Source organism: Rhipicephalus sanguineus, unplaced genomic scaffold (genome assembly GCF_013339695.2).
Source record: "Rhipicephalus sanguineus isolate Rsan-2018 unplaced genomic scaffold, BIME_Rsan_1.4 Seq1012, whole genome shotgun sequence".
NCBI classification, from domain to species: domain Eukaryota; kingdom Metazoa; phylum Arthropoda; class Arachnida; order Ixodida; family Ixodidae; genus Rhipicephalus; species Rhipicephalus sanguineus.
Window position 1 is genome coordinate 97,727 of NW_023614167.1, and position 22,275 is coordinate 120,001.

At 46.1% G+C, this 22,275-nt stretch overlaps 1 protein-coding gene across 1 annotated transcript; it reads left to right on the forward strand.

Annotated features, from left to right (window-relative positions):
• Positions 1-4,190: 4,190 nt before the first annotated feature.
• On the forward strand, positions 4,191-21,693 carry LOC119375908 (GATOR complex protein WDR24-like; the record flags this gene model as incomplete). The annotated part of the gene is made up of 11 exons (XM_037645933.2): positions 4,191-4,451; positions 4,549-4,683; positions 4,769-4,885; positions 4,975-5,052; positions 5,137-5,281; positions 6,686-6,902; positions 7,846-8,047; positions 11,558-11,880; positions 12,483-12,717; positions 16,497-16,804; positions 21,388-21,693. Coding segments are annotated over exons 2-11 (2,037 nt in total), but the record flags the coding sequence as incomplete, so codon positions are not given.
• Positions 21,694-22,275: the final 582 nt, after the last annotated feature.

The following is a 22,275-nucleotide window of genomic DNA, read 5'->3' on the forward strand; positions in this document are numbered from 1 at the left end:
CCAGGTGGCTTGAAGTGCCTGTATGTTTGCTCTGATACGGGGTATTTCACACTTCCACGTGTCAGTTTCGTCTTTGCAAAAAAACGAGCAAGCGCAGGGGTGAAGTTAATGCAACAGGAAAAGGCGGACAGCCACGATTTCTGTCTCGACAACTAGCACATAGCTGAAGATGTGGATAAAGAAGACCACTGAGCTACACATGTATGCATTGCAATGCAACCAGTGCATGAAATACTATATGGCACAACTGAGTATAATAGTGATGGAGAAAATAACGGACACAATTGGAAAATTGAGTAGTAATGGAAAAAAATACAGATGCGATTGCAGAACAAATGTCTTTACACATGCATAAGTGGCTCACGAGAACGCAGCACACCTAAGCATTGTTGCAATGTGCACAAATGCATCGCAGGAATATTCACATTTTATGACCTCAAGAAATATGATGACCGCGATGAAATAACATAATTAGCTGCCATCTCGCCCTGCGAATATGAACATCCAGCGAAGCTGTATCAAACACCCCCCATGCAGATGGGGGGGTATGTTTTGTTATTACTGGTAGTAATATGGTAGTGATAATTGCTTACCAGTCGCTGTAGTAGACTGTGATTGGTTCCGTGACCATTTTCAGTGAGACGAATTCGTTCCTCTCGTCGAGCATTGTATCCATGCTGTTCTTCTGGTGTCTTTAATTTCCGTGGTCTACCCATGACAGTCTTAGAATGAACTGAATGAGTTGCTAGACGGGTCATCCTTTCATATATGAAAGCGGGAAACACATGCAGGGAGAAGGAGGGGTTTTTAGACACCATTCGAAGCCCTCGTGTGAAGTGCAAAGCAGCTGCAACCTAATCTTTACCGGGAAAGCGTGGGAGGGTGTTCCCATTGTTCACAGGTGCCTTATCATCCATCACGCAGTTTTGATACTTGTTTTGTGGTTTTCTTTATTGAAACAAATACTGAGCTCCATGCTGTATGCCCGATTGCAAAGAAAGATATGCCGTTTACCTTCAATTGTTAAAGGGCCTCTAAACCACCCAGAGGTCAAAATTTAGTTGCAGCTGTGCACGAGTCTACAGCGAATGCTAGCGGAGTTACACGTGTTCGCTCGTTTCACTCTTTCCTTCGTTAAGCTGCGTTTGTCGGCTTGTCTATCCACCTCTCCAAATGTAACATGCGGCCTCTAATCAGTGCTCGCCACCCGTGTGTTCCCTTGCTAATCTTTAGTGGACCAGTGTGGTGAGTAATGGGGTTTGCCCAATTTCTGTGGCATGTACGCGCTATAGGAGTTTTGTGTTTACGTCACGAAATTTTCCGACCAACGAGAGGCATACAGCTTTGCTGTAAGAAGTTCCATTTCCAGCTGGAATACGGGTGAATCCCAGCCAGGAACCGACAAAGTTACAGCTGGTTATTATTCCATTTCGAGCTGAATTATCGAATGGTAAGTCTTTGCAGCTGGAAAGATTTCTTGTTCAATAATCCAGCTGGAAACAGCACTTTTTCATCTGGGCAGGCCCGTCGCCAGGAATTTTTTTCCGGGGGGGGGGGGCACTTGCTGAAAACCTTGACTATTTGAGAAAGACACCTATTTTCATTATTTATTTTCGGTAAAAACACCTACTTCACCAATATTTCGGGGAGGGGGGGGGGGGGGCCTGGCTACGGGCCTACATCTGAGGATGATGATATGGGGTATTTATCATGATATACGATGCCCAGAAACTGCTTAAGAGTGCACGACCTATGAATAAAGTTGTGATGGCTGCGCCACAGTTAAGGCATCACTGTCAAGGCGCACTTTTTGATATGCACTGCTATGGGTAATGAAAGGAGACCCTAAGGTACTAGCTGTATAACAGCCTAAAAGACATACGTGCTGCTAGGAATATGGTACCGAGTGGCACACGTTTTTGCTAAGGGACACGGGGTCATGAAAAGCTAAAAACAAGCACCAGTGTTACAATGCACTCTTTACCATAGCCCTGGTAGGCTGGCACACAAGGCAGAAAAGGCCGACCGGAAGTGCCTTGAGTGCATAGGCATTGCAGTACAAGTCTACAGCGTGAATGCCATGCTACGATTTAATGTTTCAGAGGTTTCATTCCTAGTGTGTCTGTCTATATTGGAAAACTATGCGAGCACATCTTTGATATGTTTATCCACGTAAGTGATGCTTTCTTAATTAGTTATAAAGAACGGTGCTTCGAAGCAGCACATGGTAAATACAATTTGCAGATGCCTTTGTTTACAGATTATGGCAATGTGGTGCCACAGTTGTATTGAAAAATGCACAGTAGATTCCCTTGGCCATCATGGTGAACTTTTGCAGAGCAAACGGAAGTTTTATTCATCATTAAAATGTGTTCAAACGCAAGACACGACGAGCTGATTTTGCATAATTAAATGCGCCACAGGGCCCCGGTAAAATCAAGGAATCTATTCGTGCCATTCGGCATAATGCAATACAGTCATTGTCATCATGTCAAATCAGTCTTGTGGAAGTTGACAAGATGGAGGAAATTTAATGAAAGGGAAAAATAAACCTGCATTTATGTGTGCATTTCTGTGTAGCTTTGTACTACGAACATGTGAATGACAATATTTCCCTGCAATCATTATCATAATATTTGGCGTTATCTAGAAGATGTGTGTTACTTCTATGCATAAATGATTGTTATGCACAACATGTACGGCTAATATGTCAGCATGCACGATATAAGCTTGCATGTTTTAATCTGTCACCTGGCCTAATGGACAGCATAGGGCACCTGTGATGGGAGAACAAGTTGGAAACCGACTGTCAAAAATCCAATTCTTTTATACACACACTGAATAAAAGGGCATCTGATGCTTATATATGCAAGCTAGACAAAGTGTTTCTATATGTTGTTCTACAATGTGGACGTTTACAACAACATCGAGAACGGTTAGCCCAGTTCTATGCTTGCAAAACAATGTTCTATGTATGCATAAATTGAAAACAGGAGCACTGTAAACAAAAGTTCATTGAAATGTTGCTCTATTACTGTCAATAAATTCATGGCGTGCATTCCCCATCAGAAGACTTTGAACTCAGTTTTGTAACATATATATCAGTTACTAACATTATATGTATTTTTTTTCTGCAAGATTTGCAACATGCTTCTAGAAAATGACTATAAATTTGGAAGCTCCTAAAGAATGAATTAGACGAATAAATAAATGCTATTCGTACCATGCAGAAGCCGATGAAACCGGAAGCCTCTTCGTCTACAATGAATGCGATGAATTGTGATTCAATAGATGTAATGTGTGTTTTTATTTGCGCATGTGTATATATATCCGCACCCGCGTATATTTTCCAAAAATCAATAGTCCGCGCCATCAGCTATTGGATCAATTATTTTAAGAAAGTGACGTGCTCTGAAAAATATCTCTGCGGCATCGGCAGCTTTTATTGCATTTTATGACAACTAGAAACTTGCGAGAACACATTGTAAATGACTGGAATTCTCAAAGCAACGCTAATTTGAGATGCGCACGTACGCGTGACCGTTCTTTTTCTCTGGCTTCTCTTGGCGCTCTTGCTAACACAGCTCAGCGCAGCTGAAAAAAGTGCACGTTATTTCCTGTACGTGCTCAATTTGCGAGCATATACAGCAACATAAATTAGAAAGTAGCTTGGAACAACCACGACGCAGGTTTGGAAACGAAACCACGTCGCATATGCTGTGACCGCTTGTGACTCGTCGCTTCTTTTCCGCACCGTGTAGGATGAACGTTGACTATGTTGGCAAAAAGCGAATGCTGGCTTGATGTAAATTCCCCTTGTTGAGCTTTAAGGGGAGATAAATGAACGAAAAATCTGTGGCGCACTTCTGAATACGGTTCAAGCGCCGCTCCGCTAGCCACCCGCCACCAGCAGACAACATGCAGACAACTGTTGCGTCAGGGTTGGCTGCGCGCTGCGCGTGGCGACCAAGCGGGCGTCACAAAATACTGAGGCACAAAAAAAACCCCATTACACGCTTGCTATAAGTTAACCTGCATGCAGCTATAATGCAGAAGTTGTTTCTATGTTTGTAGGATGCTCGTGACAGGCGCTTAGCGCGCTGCATTTCATAAACGCACTTTATTTTTCACGAGAAAGCGAAACTTGCGAACGGTTGAGTTTCGAAGCGATTGAATGGGCAACGAACGGCCACTGCGCATGCGTATGTTTTCGTTGGACGTAATGGAGCCGTGCACGGCGTTGCAGGTGTTTCATTGAGTTCACACTACGCTTGTTTTAGGCGCGTTGCTGTCACTGTAATATACCACCATGTGGAACAGAGCTCGCAGCTGGGTTAAGATTAGCTGTAAGCGGCGGAGTATCTCATGCATCGATATGGAAGCAAGTAGATATCATTGTTTCCGATAAGGTTGCTGGGGCGCTGCACCGACCGTCCGATCGTTTTGCACAAGTAAGCAGTTTTTTGTCGTTTATTTACACTGCGAATGTGGTATCGTTGTTGACAACAACGCCGTCCGACTTACCTGCTCTCGTGTTCCTTCTCGCAGTTTTCTGTCGGCGAAAGAAATAAACCACCATGACGATGGGGGCAACTAGGACGATGCATTGCACGTTAGAAGGGCCCGCAAACGCCTTGGCAATAAACCGAGACGCCACGCAGGTTGCCGTCGCAGGACGGAATGGTATGCTGCTCTAAACTCAGTTTCAGATCTATTTTATGTTTGTTATCTCGTCACTGACGTTGTCTCGTTTGCGCGATGCTCTCAGTGTTCAAGGTGTTCAGCTTGGAGAACGAGGAATTTCAAGAGAGGCTAAATCTGCGCGTGGGCAAGAATCTCAACCTAAACTTCAGTTGCAGCGATGTCGTGTGGAACATGGTGGACGGTAAGTGTCACGCGAGCGATTGAAAACAAACTTTTGACGAAGTTCCTTCGAAGTAACACGTGCCAATATTACCTAATTCATTTCTATAGACCATATCCTCGCCACTGCTGCCACGAATGGAGCCGTCGTCACTTGGAACTTAAACAAGAGTTCTCGATCTAAACAAGGTAAAATGTTCAGTGCGCTCTCAAAGACTTGTATAGTGTGGCATGAGGAGATTGGGTCATAAACTCTGGCGTACAATTTTGCAGACATGGTATTCCAAGACCACAAGAGGACTGTCAACAAAGTCTGCTTCAATCCCTCCGAGTCGCATATTCTGTTGTCCGGATCCCAGGACGGAACAATGAAGTGCTTCGATATACGTAAACGGGAGGCAGCGAGCACTTTCCACAGGTATGTTTCAGAATTTATCTTAAGCTGCAAGTACATTACAGTCAACTCTCGCTAATTCATGCGGTTTAGGAGAGCATCTAAACATACAGACCAATGCATGCAGATATGAGGTTCCATCAGGTAGGCAGGCTCCTTGGTGAGAAGAGAGTCCCCACGTGTATGCGTGTTCAGGATGTGCCTTTTCCCAATAAAGAAAGTAATTATGCAATTAACTCTTGCGAGGCAGCTCACCAGAGGCTAGGCTGCCTTTATCACATTTATGAGGTCAACTTTTGAAAGCCCTACATAGAATGAGCATGAGCTTAAATTGTGCTGTTTCACTCGATTTCACGGGCACCATCTTGTTGGTACAAGAAGAAAAGTAAAAACGTCACTGAGCACGGTTTCATCTAATGTTGAACTGTCCATTTGGCCAATAAGTTAAAGGGACACTAAAGAGCAAAACGATTTTTCTCATATTAGTAAAGTACTCTTTCACAATACCAAAAACACCACGCTTGCTGCGAGAAGACGCTTAGTGAGCAAGAAAACACGCAAAAACAAAATGTAGGTGGCAACGCCACCTAGGAGCTTCTGCACCATTCGCCGTGACGTCACATGTTTTGATGGCGCCTACTAGGGACTACGTAGTTCCTAATCGGTAAAAATAAAGTACATTGTCCTCTGAGGGGGCCATAGACTTAGCATACCAAGTTTGGGGTAATTTTGTTGAGCCAATGGCGCCAAAATACAATAAATACACTTTGAAATCCACAACGTCACGCTGGGAGATTTCAGCGCGAAATTTAAAAATGAAACATTTAACGGCGCCAAAATACAATAAATACACTCTGAAATCCGTGACATCACGCGGGGAGATTTCGGCGTGAAATTTAAAAATGAAACTTTGAGCTTTACTTTCTCCTTTATTAATAAACCTATGATGGTGAAATTAATGACATTAGAGTTTTCAGAGCACAATTTATCAATCTAAATTGATTCATTGTTTCTCTTTAGTGTCCCTTTAAAGCCCACTTTCGAAGCCTGTGGGTATGAAAACAGTAGCAGAATAAACACATCTGTGCCATCTTTTGACCAGTAAGTAAGGTACAAGTGCACTTCTGGCCCAGTATGTGGCAGAACAAAGTTTTAACTCACGTGCCTTGTGGAAAAAAAGAAACCTAAAAATAAGGTCACCTCTCCTTTTTTTTTTTTTGTCGAGGTAAAAGACTTTGTCATGTTAGCGAACGAAAACGGGTGTTAAGTCAAATGGCAAATGATTGTACAGCTTAGTGTTATTAGAAAAAGGAACTTGTCACATTGTTTTTGGTCTAAGGGCATTTTATCTGTCACCGACGTGTGTGTGATCATGTGAACAATGAGGTATGCAATCTCGTTGAATCCTTTTTGCCTCGTGCTGCACAGTTCATCGGAGAGCGTTAGGGACGTGCAGTTCTGCCCGCACCACCACTTCACCTTTGCGGCGGTCCAGGAAAATGGCAACGTCCAGCTCTGGGACCTGAGGCGCTCGGACAAATGCGAACGTCAGTTCACAGCACATAGCGGGCCTGTGTTCACGTGCGATTGGCACCCGGAGGAGAAACGTTTTCTCGCCACTGGCGGTAGGGACAAGGCGATCAAGGTGAGCATCGAGTGTGCGATAATCGGGCTGTCGAAAGAAGTTTTTGTTTGAGCGAGAGGGGAAGGTGGCATTGGTGATGTCTTACCCAATTCTTGAACACGGTCTTCACACGGGCAGTTCTAATCATCATTAAAATTTTTTAGCACATTGACGCAGGGCACTGGTAAATGTTCATCTACCTTTTGTGTGCAAAAGATGACTGGATGTATTCGAAATAGAATGACATAGCTAGCAATTGTGTCTGTTTTGCTGTGATGCAGTAACATCACTGTAAAAATTATGAACATCACAACAAGAAATCAAGTGCCTTTCGTTGTTAATGAGGTCTCTCCACAGAAAGAAAACTCCTTATGTTGTCAGATAAATTAAGAAACAAAGTGATTTTCCAGCACCTTTATTTTGGAGTTTGTATTAGTACAGAACTTAAGTTTTTTTACACGGGTGTCATGCTTAAGATGTGCCAATGGCTGAAACCAGGATATACTATGTCAGCTTTTGAAGGGTTTGAAAGGTGGCGCTAGTTCCGAGGCACTCAACTGCAGTGTCACATGAGCAGGATACAGCCTGCCGGCATAAGTGAAAGTCATGGTGTTATCAAGTTCTTGCATACCCAGAAGGTTACAAATGGCAGAGATCCGTGGCTGATGACTTCTGCGGGCATTCACAAAGGGAAGAAAGTCTTACAAAATGAAAAAGTAGTCGTTTATCCAACTTGCACAACGAAACTACGTTCTGTGGAAACCAAACGTTAGGTTCTCAGAGAGAATTCTTTGAAAATTAAAGCTTACATGCGCCCTGCGCATTGAGACCGAGAACCACTGCCTTTCCAGTGTGGTTGCTTTATCATCTGAGCTTACCAGGAGTGGGTGTAGAAGTGGTCAGTGATAGGATGGTAAGACTTGCCCGCAGACCAGTCTCACTGGGGCACTTCTGTTTCTTCCAGATCTGGGACGTGAGCTACAAGCCCGTGCTGCACCAGTGCATTCAGACAATCGCCTCAGTGGCGCACATCAAGTGGCGCCCCCAGAAGAAGTACCATATTGCCAACAGCTCCCTGGTTGTGGACTGCACCATCAACATCTGGGACACACGGCGCCCTTACGTGCCTTTTGCCGCCTTCACCGAACACAAGGATGTGGCCACAGGTGCTGTGCCCACTTTTTCATTGCTTTTATTTCATAGGCTTGTCTTTGAGAGATCTATTAATCATTTGTGAGTGGCGGGCTTCTCTACTATTCTGCTGCTTTGTTGTAGTTCTTAGGCACACTAATTGTGGTTAACCTCATTTTTAGTTGCAGATTACTGCAGTCCATTAATTGTGGTGGCTGTGTAGGTAATGCTTCTTGAGCAGTTCAATTTCTGTTTGACAAATGGATATAACAAATTATCAGATAAAATAAAGTAAGTCGTTAAAGATTTCCTGCTAATATTGATGGGTAACAACTACGGTAAAACCTGGTTAATTCAAAGTCACTGGGACTGTGAAAAATCTTAGAATTAAGCAGGTTTTCGAATGAACAAAACATACAAAAGGCGATATGCAAGGAACTTTGAATTACTGAAAGTAATGAGCGGTGGTCGTTTGCTGTGCTTGCTAGCTTGCAGCTCGAAGGGTTATGTTTTTCAGCAATACCTGGTCCCAGTTTTGCCGCAAACCTAGGGAAATAGCGCGCCTTGCTGCTGCCAGCGTAAAAAAAAAGAAGAAAAGACAAACGGTTTTGTGGTCAGCTGAAATGCGCGCCTGCGAAAAAGACATGCTTCACTACAGCACAGTTGTGACACACTGGCAGCATGTCACCTGCTCCTCGTAGCATCAGCGAGTCATGATGCGACCATAGGCCCAAAATAAAGAATTTACTGCTGGCCAGTGTGACGGAATTTGCGATGTGTTCTAGCTGGAAGACATGATCATTGAAGTTTTCGAACTGAGTTTTCAAAGTAGGGCGTTGCAGGCAAGGACTCTGCCAGCAGTGCAAGTGTGCGAATTGCCGGAGTAACCACCAATCTGAGGTTCACATACATTGTGAGTTCTGTCAGACCATCCTTTATTATTTTTTCTTTTCCCAGAAAGAATGGGTAAATCATGATGTTGCAAGAAGCATGCAACATGCTGCCCGCGTGTCACCAATGTGTTGCAGTGAAGCACGTCTTTTCCGCAGGTGTACATTTCAGTTGATCACAAAGCCGGTTTTTTTCCCTTTTTTTTGCGCTGGTAGCAGTGAGGCTGGGGTGCTTCAGCTGTCACTCATTAGTAATGCTACATCGCATTGCCCTGTGGCCCCTAAAGCCACGTTCACACTGGAGAATCCGCCGTCTAGAGTGACCGGAATTCTCGTGCCGCCAAAATTTGGGCGCCTAGTTGTCATCGTTCCTTCGCGCGAAGGAACTCTGGCATCGACACGCTCTGCGTTGTGTTTGCGTTTCGTTATGGCGAAGCGCATAAACAGGAGCAGGGTCATCGAACTGCTGGGCCTGCTGGAAAGCAACTTTCTGGCGATGTCTGACGAGGAGAAACATGCATTCGCCGAAGAAGAAACGACGCAAGCAGTTGTGGTTGGTTCGTCCTGATTTGCAAGACGCGAGAACCTTGGTCGAGCCAAAATAAAGCTACCTATTCTGCGAGATCGCGATGGTGTATTGCAGAGATGCTAATTGCGACAACACTTGGCAGTTGTCGAGAACTACAGATGATTACGAAAGACTTGGCTGTTGCTATGGGCTTCGATGACTGCGATATCACAAGCACAGCGCCATTTTTCGAATGTTCGACTCGCGTTTCGATTGGTTCGCGGGGAGGGAATCCGGCGGCAGCTGCCGCAAGAATCGGTCCAGGACCGATCGCGCAGAAAGGGCTTTTTCGGCGGATCTCGCTGCCGCCAAAGCGGATTCCGCGCGCTCTCGCCGCCGAATGTCTCAGTGTGAACACGCCATAAGGGCTGTCGTTTTCGCGGATTTGTGGCGAAATCAGGATCTGCTCCACGGCCCCCAAAGTTTTCTAACTAACTGGGCTGGTGCTGATGGCCGCTTCAAATTATCCACTCAGATTTACATAGCAAAATACGGAACCGCAGAAATTCAAGTTAATGAGGTATTACTGTATATATCATTATGACGAAGGTCAGACACTATACGAAACATATTTTCTAGGCTTGTGCGAATATTCGAGCACTTTGAATATTCGAACGAATATTACAGTATTCGAATTTGCTTCGATTCGAATTTAGATTATTGAAAATTTCGAAGTATTCGAAATCAATGAATAGGGGTATATTAGTCCGCATGTAACCCCTCCCTGTAAAGGTGGTTTCACTGCAGTGGAGGGGTGCTATACCGTGAATACATCTTTCAAGGGATAATTCACGCTGCCGTGAAGCCCCATTTCAAGGTTAAATGAACATATTACCCTCACATTAATTCATCATTTTTTAAGTTTAAAAGATTCTTATACCGGCTTATATGCTCTATGTATAGGAAATTTTAAAACATAACATTTTACAGGTTATCACTTGCATTCTACCGAAAATCAAATCCTGCTACTATTCAAAGTTGCTTCCACTTCCTTTTAACCAAAAAGAATGACATTTGTGCATGCCTTGTTTCAATTTAAAAAAATATTATGCAGGTTAGTTGGGTCATAACAAATATGTTCATTTTTCTTTATAATATGTGATATATACTATTTGATTCAAAATTATTCGATCAAATCACTATTCACTTCGAATTCGCTTCGCACCTGAAATTTACAATTCGCACAAGTCTAATATTTTCATGTTAGCTACCACATAATTGTAGCAGTATGCTATTATGTGGGCTGCTTTTATTTCCGCAAGCACACTCCGCATCTTTGCAGCTCTTCCACACAAGGGGGGCAGCAGCAAACGGAGGCAAAGCTCATGCCAGTTGTTGCGTCTTAAATGTGTGCAGTACACTCACAGCAGTGCCAGCAGCACTACACCATACGCACTGCCGAGAAGATAGCTGAAGATGCTTAGGAATTTGATAGGGTTGTCGGTGATAAGTAATACTGGTGCATTTGTCGGCAGCCACCATCATGTCCTCATGCTTACCTGATCTGCCAAAGTCTGCATTGTTGGTCAACTGGTCTCTGCACTTGCTGGAAAGGTGGCAGATCTTTTAGGGCTTATTGCAGCATCGGCCATACCGTGTGTTAAGGGGCACAGTTAACCTTTGTGGCAAAACGTGATTGTGGTAAGCACTAACTGGTTGGCGTATGATGAGCCACTATGGTAAAGTGTTCAGCAAATATATGAGGTTACCAAAGAATCGGTCGAGCATGTGTCGCAGCTATGTTTTAACAGCTAGTACACTGCATTAAAACATGGTTTTACTCTATAAAGTGTTCCTCGTTGCCTGTTGAATAGAGCTGTTAGTATGCAGCTGTGACGTCTTGTATTCTGTGTGGAGGCCCTTTTTTGTGCTCTCGTCATGGCTTTCCATTGTGTGATCTTCACTTACAGTTGGACAGGGCTGTTGTAGGTGGCTCTCACTGCAGTTGTTTTATAAAACCTCATGTTCAGCAGCCAAATGCGATAGCTACTGAATACCACTGCTATTGAGGTCGAGCTTAGCCATGGCTAACCCATACAAGCGAGACGTAACATTTTGTCTTTGTGTTCCCTCTTCCTTTACAACAGGTTTTGCGTGGCGAAACAGTCCTGGCGTGTTGTTGTCAACGAGCAAGGACAGCACGTTGTTCCAGCATGTCATGGGCGACGCCATCAAGCCAGCGACACATGCCGACTCGCTCTCGGTGGCCCACGTGCTGAACCCATCGGGCGACCTAGCCTTTGCATCCAGCGACCGTTTCTTTCCCGAGCAGAGCAGCAGGTCTCGTCCCGGGCCCGTGCATCCGGCATCGGCCAGGTTTCCGGCAGTCTTCAAGAAGAGCACAAACCTCGGCGACAAGTTCAGCCACGCGCAGAGCACATTATGTGTCTTTACCAACAAGGAAGTTGAGGTAATGTACCACTTGCTGCATTTCTCTACGTACCAGTCGAGCCGACTTATAACAGTGCTCGTGTGCCGCCAAAATTTTGTTGGTATGAATGAGCCAGTGGTTCTGAGCCATGGATATATCGGGTACTCTTTATGGAATATTGCAGTATTCCAATGTTTCGGTATTTGGTTTCACTTCGACAAGAATTAAGAATTTCCGAAATTTCGCAGTACTAAAAACTAACTAATAGACGTATTTTACTGCCTGTGTCCCGCTTGAAAAGGTAGTTTCACTGCTGCGTGGAGCCGTTTTGCCGTGAAACAATCTACTCAGGGAGAATTCGCACTGCCTCAAAGCCACGCTTCATGGTTAAGTGGGCGTATTACCTGCTCCCCAGTTAATCTTTTTAAGTTTAAAACCATTTTATATAGGCTATGTATGAAAAACTTGAAAAAGTAATATATTTTGTCGTGTATGGCTAGCACCCTACTACTATCCAAATCCTGCTACTATTCTAATTTGTGTATAAATTATTTGACACTAATTATCATTTCCTTCGACTTTGCTTCTAAGAAAGCGATATTTGCACGTGCCTTTTGGTTTGCCATACTTTGTTATCACAGACCCTGTCGTTGACCTGGCTGCGTGAGAGTGCTCTGCGGTACCAGCTGTCGGGGCGTCCCTTTGGGGAGCTGTGCGACCGCAATGCCAACGTGGCTGCTGACCTGGGACGCCACCAGGTAGCACAGACTTGGCGTGTGCTTAAGGCCCTCTACACGCAGCAAGCCAACTGTCCAGCCGACTTCCTCAATCTCGGTGGCCTTCTCGACTCTTCGGCCAGGGGCGATGCCGAGCGCAGTAAGTGGGTGCCGTAGCTAGTGAGCGTACCACAATTTCACGAATGCGAGTTTTCAAGCGAAGCTTGTATTGACTGACCTGTGAAGCTGGTGGTGTTTCAAAAAACCCACCGCCGTGAAAAAAAAAAAAACCTGTGACATGCTCTCCCAAAAACCCTGCTCACCCACAGCTGGCGTGCACCAAAGAAATAAATAAAATTTTCTTTCCGGGGCTGGGGTTCGAACCTGGGGCCCCCTGGTCCAAAAGCGAGTGCCTTGACCACTAGGCCTCGCGCTCATTCTTGCCCAATGTGAACTGAAGCATATGAATGCATTCTACCAACGATACAAAAAACAATTGGGAAGCAGTACACTTGCTGTGGGCGTTTCATTGAAATAGTATTTCATGTTTATGGACTAAAAGCGATCTGCTCGACAACACAGTAAGGTCGATATCGGGAAAATTTCTACATTTTAGGAAAATTCCAACTTAGAAAAAATTTAATTCCTAAACCGCGTTACTATGATTGCGTGATGGTCCTTTCATTGGGCTGTTCTACAGACTGACGAATGCTGGAAAGAGCATGAAAAAGGCCCGCCGATTTAGCCCGAAAACAGCGTTCTGGGGACGGCCGCTACTTATAAAGAAACTGAACACTTACGTTTGGAGGTATCATTGCGCAATGTGAAAAAAAGAAAGAAGGAAAAAAAAGCAGATCAGGTGCGGCCACTACAAGCTTCGCTTGCTCCCATTACCCCGATAAGGGAAGGGCTCGTGAATTTTTCATAATGTGACACGTTCTTTGCCTTCTACTGGGCATAGTGTGGTAGATAGTTTCCTGTCTTGTCTCCTTTGTGAACCCTTTGATCAAAAGCAAGAGAATATTTATACGCTCCACAGTGGGATTGAACCTTGTCCCCCAGCACAAGTTCTTTTTCTTTTCCCAGTACAAGTGAATACTGTAAAAGCAAGTACCACTCAAAATATTTATGAGGAATAAAGTGGTCTTTTTATCCGTCTAACGGCCGCACCTCTGATTTTCGCCCCAAATCTCAGAGAAAAAGCCTCCATTCTGCAGGCACCATATAATAACTCTGCACAGCTGCCTTATTTTGCCAAATATTGAAATTGAAAATAAAAGAAGATGCTTGGGAATTCTCAACCACACAACAGATGGCATGTCAACCTTTTAAAAAAATCAAGTGTGCAGTTTGTTATACACTGGTAAATTTTAATTAAACATATTTCATATATTTTGCATGGGGTGTTAAACAAGTATGGCCATCTATAACTGGAATTTAAGTTTGACCGAAACTAGGCTACAAATTGTTGAAATCGAAAATGTAAGGTACAAACGTACTAATAGGGCTTTTCAAGTGGGGCAGGTCGATGTTGGCAACCTGTGGTGGCCCTGTTTTGGTGGTGTCTGTTTTGGTGGTATACAGACGTGTGAATATGTTGTTTGTTATTCAGTTTCTGATGCCAAATCACTATGGCAGGTCACACGATTTACCAGCACATCCAAATGATAAAACTGTATTATTAAAATGACTGTGTTTAGTGCAAACATTGTGGGCTTTGTGCCCATTTTACAGCAGACACGGTGGCCATTCAAAGTCGACGTTTGGCGGCCAAATTCGAGACTGTTCGCTGGCTCGCCTTTAGAGCTTTTTGAAGAGGACCCCAATTTTGGTCGAAAAAGTCATCTTTAGCGACGAGGTGCATTTTTGGTTGAATGGCTATGTTAACAAGCATAATTGCTGTACATGGGACGATGCCAACCCACTCGAGGTACGCCAGGTGGAAATGCATCCACAAAAAGTTAGTTTGGTGCGGATCTTGGGCCGGCAGTGTCATTGGCCAGTACTTTTTTGAAAAACTGCTTTGGTGAGGCCGTCACTGTCAATGGCAGGAGGTACATAACGATGGTAACCCATTTCTTTTGGCTCAAATTGAATGATATATGGACAGACATAGACGAGATGTAGTTCCAGGAGAATGGCGCTATGTGCCACACAGCGGATGCCGCACTGGGCATTCTGCATGAGCGATTTGAGGGTATGGTTCTCTCTTGCAGAGATGACGTGAATTGTCCACCAAGATTATGTGTTTTGATCCCGCTAGACATATTCTTATGGGGTTTCCCGAAGTCGCAGGTACAGTCAAACCTCGTTAATACGTACCCGCTTTAAACATACTAACGGTTAAAACGTAGTTGCGACGAATCCCCGACCGAGCCCCATAGAGCCCAATGCATTCGCTGACCGCTTAAGCCGTAGTGGTTCGCCCTATGCCTACCGGTTAGTGCGTACCCTGCGCCCGAGATAACTTTTTGTGCCATAAAATTTTACTGCACCGCTGAAATTCTCGACGCCACAACGTGTCGCCAAAGTTTTCCATCTTTTCTAGAAGTGCGGAGATCGGTCGATCACCGATTACGACTTCCGCGCGATTGCGGCGACGCCTTTGCATGTAAGCATCGGGAAAGAACGAAGGCTAGGCGGCGGCCACCGACGAACGCGCCAGCATGACTTATCGCCGACAACCTTGTCACAATAAGTATCTTCAGCTATCTGCCCGGGCACGCGTGCAGCACAGCGCTACTTTAAGCCTACTGCACGCTTTTACTTGGCGACAACCTCAACGTGCTGGGCCGCCGACAGCTGCCGCCTCGTGCGGGGCTGTGTTCAAGCGCGCACCGCTTTGTAGAAACGAAAGCGGATCGTTGTTGCGGAGTTGAGCATTGCGGGTCGCGGACGCCTCCGAAACCTTGCTGCATTGACGCTATCACGCTAAACGCATGCGTACGGTACAGCAAGCGTAGCGCTGTTGTAACCATATTGCATGCTTTTATTAGGCGACCACCCAACGCGCCTCCGTTCGCTGCCAGGACTGCTACAGTGTCACGGAGGAAGCTCGACATTGCTGCGTTAACCGTACAAGCTACTCGCTGCATCTGTGCACGGTCTGGAACGAAGTGGGCACGAAGAACAATCCCACGACTGATGCGCGCGTGCGGTACAGCAAGCGGCCCGGTAGTGACGGCGTACGTGAGCCGAGCAGGCGACGCACTGCACGCAACTAACTACCCGGGAGACGATTGGCTCCACGCGGCCGTATCGCGTGTCAGTTTTCGTTTAGTAGCAGATCGCGGTACAGACGCATACACATATATTGCGGAATGCAGACACTGCCCGTTTAGTCGCTATGTCGGTCACTGCGTATCCCGGACCCTTTAATAGTTTCGAAATGCTCTTTGGCGTGGCCACCGCGCGCTATCGGGCGGTTGTGCGAGAGTGCTAGCATATTTTCTCCACTTTGGCAAAATGAAAGAAAAGGCTTTGTGATGGGTACTTTAGACAATATTTGCTGTGGCACTCTATTGCCCTGCTGGCGGCGATGGCGTACACCAGGAGAGGCAAATTTGTACTTGGTGGTTAATGCGTCCTACCGTTTAGTGCGTAGTTATGCCGCGTTCCCGGCAGGTACGTATTAACGAGGTTTCACTGTATATGCCACATTAATCTGCATTTGACCAATGTTCTAAAGTCACCATAACCCGGGCCATCACTCAAATTCAGCCGGATCCATGCGGCGGAGTCATTGAAAATTGGACTACTCGGATCCATGCCACCGTCAGAAGCCGTAGCAGACATTTGAATGATGTTATATTCCATACATAATGGCATACATAGGCCTTCCAAATAAAAAAAAATTTCTTTAATATCTCACGCACAGCGTGTTTGATTCCATTTCAACATCATCCCGCCCTTATTAAAAAACCCTGTATATGCATGCAGGTTCACAGGAAGGCAGCAACTTCCACACGAGCCGGCACAACAGTGGCAACACGCGCAACCGCAACCACAGTGGGGGCAAGAAGCCTGCCGTGGTCAGCCGGCACCTGAGTGGGCAGGGTGGCCTGGACAGGGGCTCGCAGGCAGGGCCCGATGCACAGCAGACAACGGGCGAGGACTCTGCCTCAAGCGGCATCGAGGACGACCAGACGCTGGCTTACATTGCCAGCGGCATGGCCAACACGCCGGGCGACTTCCTGTTTGGAGATGACAGTGTGGCTACAGTGCAGGCATTTGCCTACAACCTCCAGGTCAGCACCCGTGCTCTGCTGACGTGTTCATTCCATGTGACAAGACTGCATGACAAAACTGCAGAGTTAGAGCTCTTTACATTTAAGGGCACACTAAAGACAAATAATAAGCTGGCGTGAATCGTTGAAATAGCATTCATTCCAGAAACCTCGTAGTGCTTGTTTCAAACCAAGAAAATACAGTAGAACCCCGCTGTTACGTTCCTCACTGCTGCGTTTTCCCGGCTGTTACGTCGTTTTCCGCCGGTCCCGGCATAGCTCCCATAGGATACAATGTATTGGGAACCCCGCTGTTACGTCGTAACTGTCGGACCGTTCCCGTATGATACGTCGCGAAGTGCGCCCGGAGCCGACCGAGTGACTACCAAAGAGAGCGGCCATGGCGCATTTTCACGCAGCTTGGCCTCGTTTGACCGTAATATTAGCCGCATGAGAGGCGCAAACAACAGAATCTTTCAATTGATGCAAACAAAAGCATGGCCTTCGAGATTCAAATTGCAAACATGGCGTCTATGACGTAACTGCTCGCGTAAGCAAGGCCTTCGAGATTGGCATTTACTATTGACAAAAGCATAGCCTCTGAGATTTGCATTGCACAAACATGGCGTGTATGACGTAATTGCTTGCGAAAGCAAGGCCTTCGAGATTGGCATTCACTTCTGCTATCGCGTTGGCGTAGACTCATCATCATCGTTATTTGTCGGAGAACGGGAGGAGTTCGAGCTGGTTGGAGCTCGCATGGTCGTGCGTGCGGTTCGCGGTCGGACTCGCCGCGCCGGTCGTGATTGCGTGCGCTTAGTTCTTTCATACCTACAGCTGTTGGTGTTAAAAAAATAACATTGATTACATTTCTGTGGATGAGGCCGTCCTAAGCTCCGCGTTTCTATCCATCGACTAGATCGCGGCTGAGCGCGCCAATTTTCGTGCTGCTCGTAGAATTGAAATAAAATTCTGTACCACTAAATATTTTGCCGTTTTTCCTGTTTTTCGGCTCTTACGTTTCCCGTCTCTTACGTTTATTTCCTACGGTCCCTTCAAAAACGTATCAGCGGGGTTCTACTGTACTTAGTTTGAAAGAAAATCACATTTTAATTGTTCATATATCGTTAGCGCAATTCAAACTGCCCGTCTCCGGGAACGGCCTTCTGGCGTAGCCGCGGCTGGCCTTTACTTGCTTTACTGTCCAAGAGCCTGCGTCGCAGCGCAACAGAGCAAGGGGCATTAGCTGGGCACAGCCCAGTGAAAATGGAACTTGCGTCGTTCTCAAGTCCAATGTAAAAAAGTTCTTTTTCACATGAATCGGAGAGAAGGGAACTAGTTGCATTTTATTCCGTCTTGTAATGCACTAAGATGTTCTTTCCTGTCATGGATAGTAGGAGTACTTGTGATTAATTGTACTGAGGCCCGACACATTCGTAGACACATTTCATTATATTGATATTTAATTGTATGTGCAATGAAAAATACAGTCGACGACCGATAATTCGGACTTCACGGGGAACGTAAATAAGTCCGAATTATCGAATGTCCGAAAAAACGAATGCATCAGAAAAAAAAAACTTTTATTGACACTTCAGGGTCCCGGAGGCCAAAAAAAGTTGTCAATAGGGAGTTTTAGCTTGTAACATATACTTCTTTACGTTACCGTGTTACCGGATACCGGGTGGAATCTGCGCATGCGCGAACGTTTAAAAGGTTTACGGAACGTAAACTACTCGCCGGATAGGCTTTACGTTTACGGCCCTATCTCGCAAATCCACCTTCGTTCGTGGCTACTCGCGATATCCGCTTCGCGGAGACTCCAGCCGCCGAGTCAAAGTAAGCCGAAGTGCGAGCGTCACTTACGATCACCTTATTTCAGCCAGATTACCGAGGCTGGAGCGACATAGAATACCGAATCCGCAAACGTGAGAGGCCTAAAGACGCTGACAGACTGGATAGGTGGCGCCATCTAGCGGGGCCAAGGTGTACCAGGCGAGCACAAAATTGTTATTGCAGAAACATTGGGCATTCTGCTCCCAATGTAAATGCCTTGCAGCGGCATTATTACGAATGAGTTGCCTTTTTAATCATTTCTCCCCTTCAAGAACACTAAGCGATAACAATTGTGTTCATGATTGTGGTTGCGAGAAGCGTCACAAGATGTCGACACCATCGCCCGGTAACCTGGTATTGCTACACCCCTTCGCTTATACCGGGATACTGCACACGCTAAAAACCTCTCTAATGATTTTGCCGCAACGTAATTCAATATTATCTAAATTAAATGTAGTTTAAATGCTGTTATCATCACCATTTAGTGATTTGCGCAAACGTAAAGGTTTACGTACGTACGTAAAGGTTTACGTTTGGGCAGCTAAAAAACTTTACTAAAACTCGAGTTCCGGTAAAACGGTAAACGTAATCCGGTAACGGTAACGTAAAGAAGTATACGTTACAAGCTAAAACTCCCTAATGCGTTGCTGCCTGCACTTCCGCTTACGTGCAACCAAGTCCGCCTGTATCTCCGCCAGTGTGGTGTGATCGCTGTACGATGGCGAGCTGATTTCGTTCGTGAAGGCAACGCGTCTGTGCGGTGCACTAGCGGTCGCACAAAGAGGCAGCGTGAATGGCGGCGCGGCGCGTTTGGGTTCTCGCCTATTAAATGCGTGCACTACGCATGCAACTGCACCAGGCTATATGCACTATCGGGCAGTTGACTGAAGATGCTTATCGTAAGGCTTGTCAGCGATTGAGCCGTACTGGCGTGTTTGCCACCTGCCGCCATCACGCCTCCGTGCATTTCCACCGCTTATCCGTAAGACATTGCCGCACGGCGCCGTGATAGCGGCCCCTTTGAATTTCCGGTCCGTTTCACCCCATAACACGTCGGCATCGCGACAAAGCTGACTTTCGGACTCTGCTACTGTCGCAAACAGGTCAACTCGCGAAAGCGCTGTTTCAAACCTACGAGATGATAGACGCGGCAGAGTTGGGGGCTTCAATTATTGCCCTTCGGACCTGCAATTTGGGCAGAAAGTCCGAAAAATCGGACGCCGAAGAGTTTTAGCGTCCGAAATTTCCGATGTTCTTGACCACTGACGTCTATGGGACTGGTGACGGTGCCGCGAAAGCATCCGAATTTTCGAGCATGTCTGGAAAATCGGCAGTTGACTGTATTTGCCGCATTTCGTTGTCGTCGGCGCGGCCTTCGGCGCTGGCTGTGAGGGCACCTTTCTTTCAGAAGCCACGGATGTGGCTATTTCGCGCAAAGAAAACACAAGGGGAGGGTTAAGGGGAGCGCACCGTTGGCGCCATTTAACTCAGATCTTTTGAGACAGCAGAGCGTAAAATAAAGCAAGTCTCAAGATAAAAATGAACGCGTGCGCAGAACACTTTACCGCAGACGCGGCAGACGCATTCGACAGAATGGTGGCGATACAAGCGCAGTGCGGCGGGGATACAGGAACCGGAACGTAGGATGTTCGCGATGTTGATAGGATTTCCCACAGTTGACCAGTGCCTCCAAGATCGGCATTTCAAATCACAAATCTGAGGCATAAAGTAGCGATCGAAATAGAGCCTCGTAGATCACCAATTGCTTTCGTTTTGATCTCTGAGGCCATACTTTGTATGGTACGGGTGCCGGAGGAGATAATGGCTGGCGATTCGGCGTGCGCAACAGTCTCGGACAGGGTCCGGATTATCGAATGTAGATCTCGCAGCTGTCCGAAATATCGGTCGTCTTTACACATTACTTCTATGGTATCATCGGCGGTGCCGCGCGACTGTCCGAATTACCGAGCATGTCCGAATTATCGGTGTCCGATTTATCGGTCGGCGACTGTACATTGATGCAGTAACCGCAAACAACTGCTGCTGGAAAGGCAAGCCGAAAGCCAATTGTAGGCAGCATGACTGTCACTCTCCGTTTAACCGCATCATGTTGTTCTTCGTACCTTTATTTATTTATTACAGCTGAGCAGTTATAGTCAAGTTTTTCCGTGTGTTGTAGAGAGAAAATTGTCAACTTTATGAACCGGCACACGCTTTCTTCATCCTCCTCATCTTCATCCTGTTCTTCCTTTTCTGCTTCGCCCCCAGAGCATGTGTGCCAATTTGTCCGGCATGGGATGTAATGACTGATGGGCAAAATAACGAGTAGAGAGAGAGAAAGATAGACGGAAATTCTTGGCGACAAAAAATTTCTTGGTGAGGCAAGAATTGAATCCATGTACCCACGATCCAAAGGCGAGTGTCCTAACCGCTCGGCTATCCAGCCACGCTGGCAGAGCATAGCATAGCCTTGTATAGTATAGTATAGCAAGGGAGTGGGAAAGGGAATTGAGAAATAGGAGATGTGAGGGTGAGGAGGAGGGGAGAGAGCAAAGCATAGCATAGAAAGAAAGAGAAAGAAATAGAGAGGGAAACAAATAGAAATAAACAGATGCATAAAGGAAAAAGAGAGCAAGCCTAGCCAAGCCAGGACCAGCTAGATGCCCACCAGCTCTGCTTTGACCCAGCCTTGGGCAACATAGTGCAGGCTGCGCTAATTTTTTATCTATTTATTTTTGCATTTATTTATTTTTCTGTGGGCATGGCAGGTTCCTAGTTCTGGGGGCACCGATAGCATGCAACAGCAGCAGCAGGAGTGGTCGTTGCCCACCGAGGCATTTGAGCCACGTCATCCTATTCGGGACTCGCCACCCGTGCCAGACCTGGGCCATCCGCAGAGTTCGCCCACAAGCGGGGACGAGGAAGACGGGCCCGAGACGCTCATGTTTGGCAGCGGCATCGGAGGGGACACTGAAGATCAGGGCAAAGTGCTGACCGTGTTCCGGCCCCTGAGCGTGCCTGCCTGGAATTGCAGAGAAGTCGTTCTCAGCATGCTCGGACACTACGTAGACCAGGTGGGCAGCTTCGTTATTTGTAGACTCCACAATCATGAGGTTTCCTGCACTTGTACAAATATGCAGTGATATCTTGTTAACTTCAAGCTATATAAACAGGAAAGTGTTTGAAGTTAAGCGACATCACGAGGATGGCCTTGCATAAGCCACATGGAGCATTCCTAAAATGCTGTACTGATGGCATGTCATTTGAGAAAACTTCGCAACGGGCACTGGACGCCTCGATGTTTACAGACAGCAGCATTTCAGGCACTGTCCTAAGACAGCATCTTTAATCTAGAGCACACTGCTGTGCCTCTTGCAGGCACACACATGATACTCTGTTAACGCCTCACCGTCACAAGAGCATGTAACGAGCATTCTTATGATCTCGCCGTCTTATGCCTTTGCTAAAGTGAGCATTCTTATCACTGCCTAATCATCCACGCTGAGACACGATCTTGCTGAAACACTGGGTGGCTCGCATGCTCACCTCGTGTGAGTGTGGACGTGTCGCACCTACTGAAAAGCCCCAATCGTCTTGCTCAATGTTGATGCCTAACTGACAGTGTCGCAAATGATAGGGGGGAAGAAATAGGACAT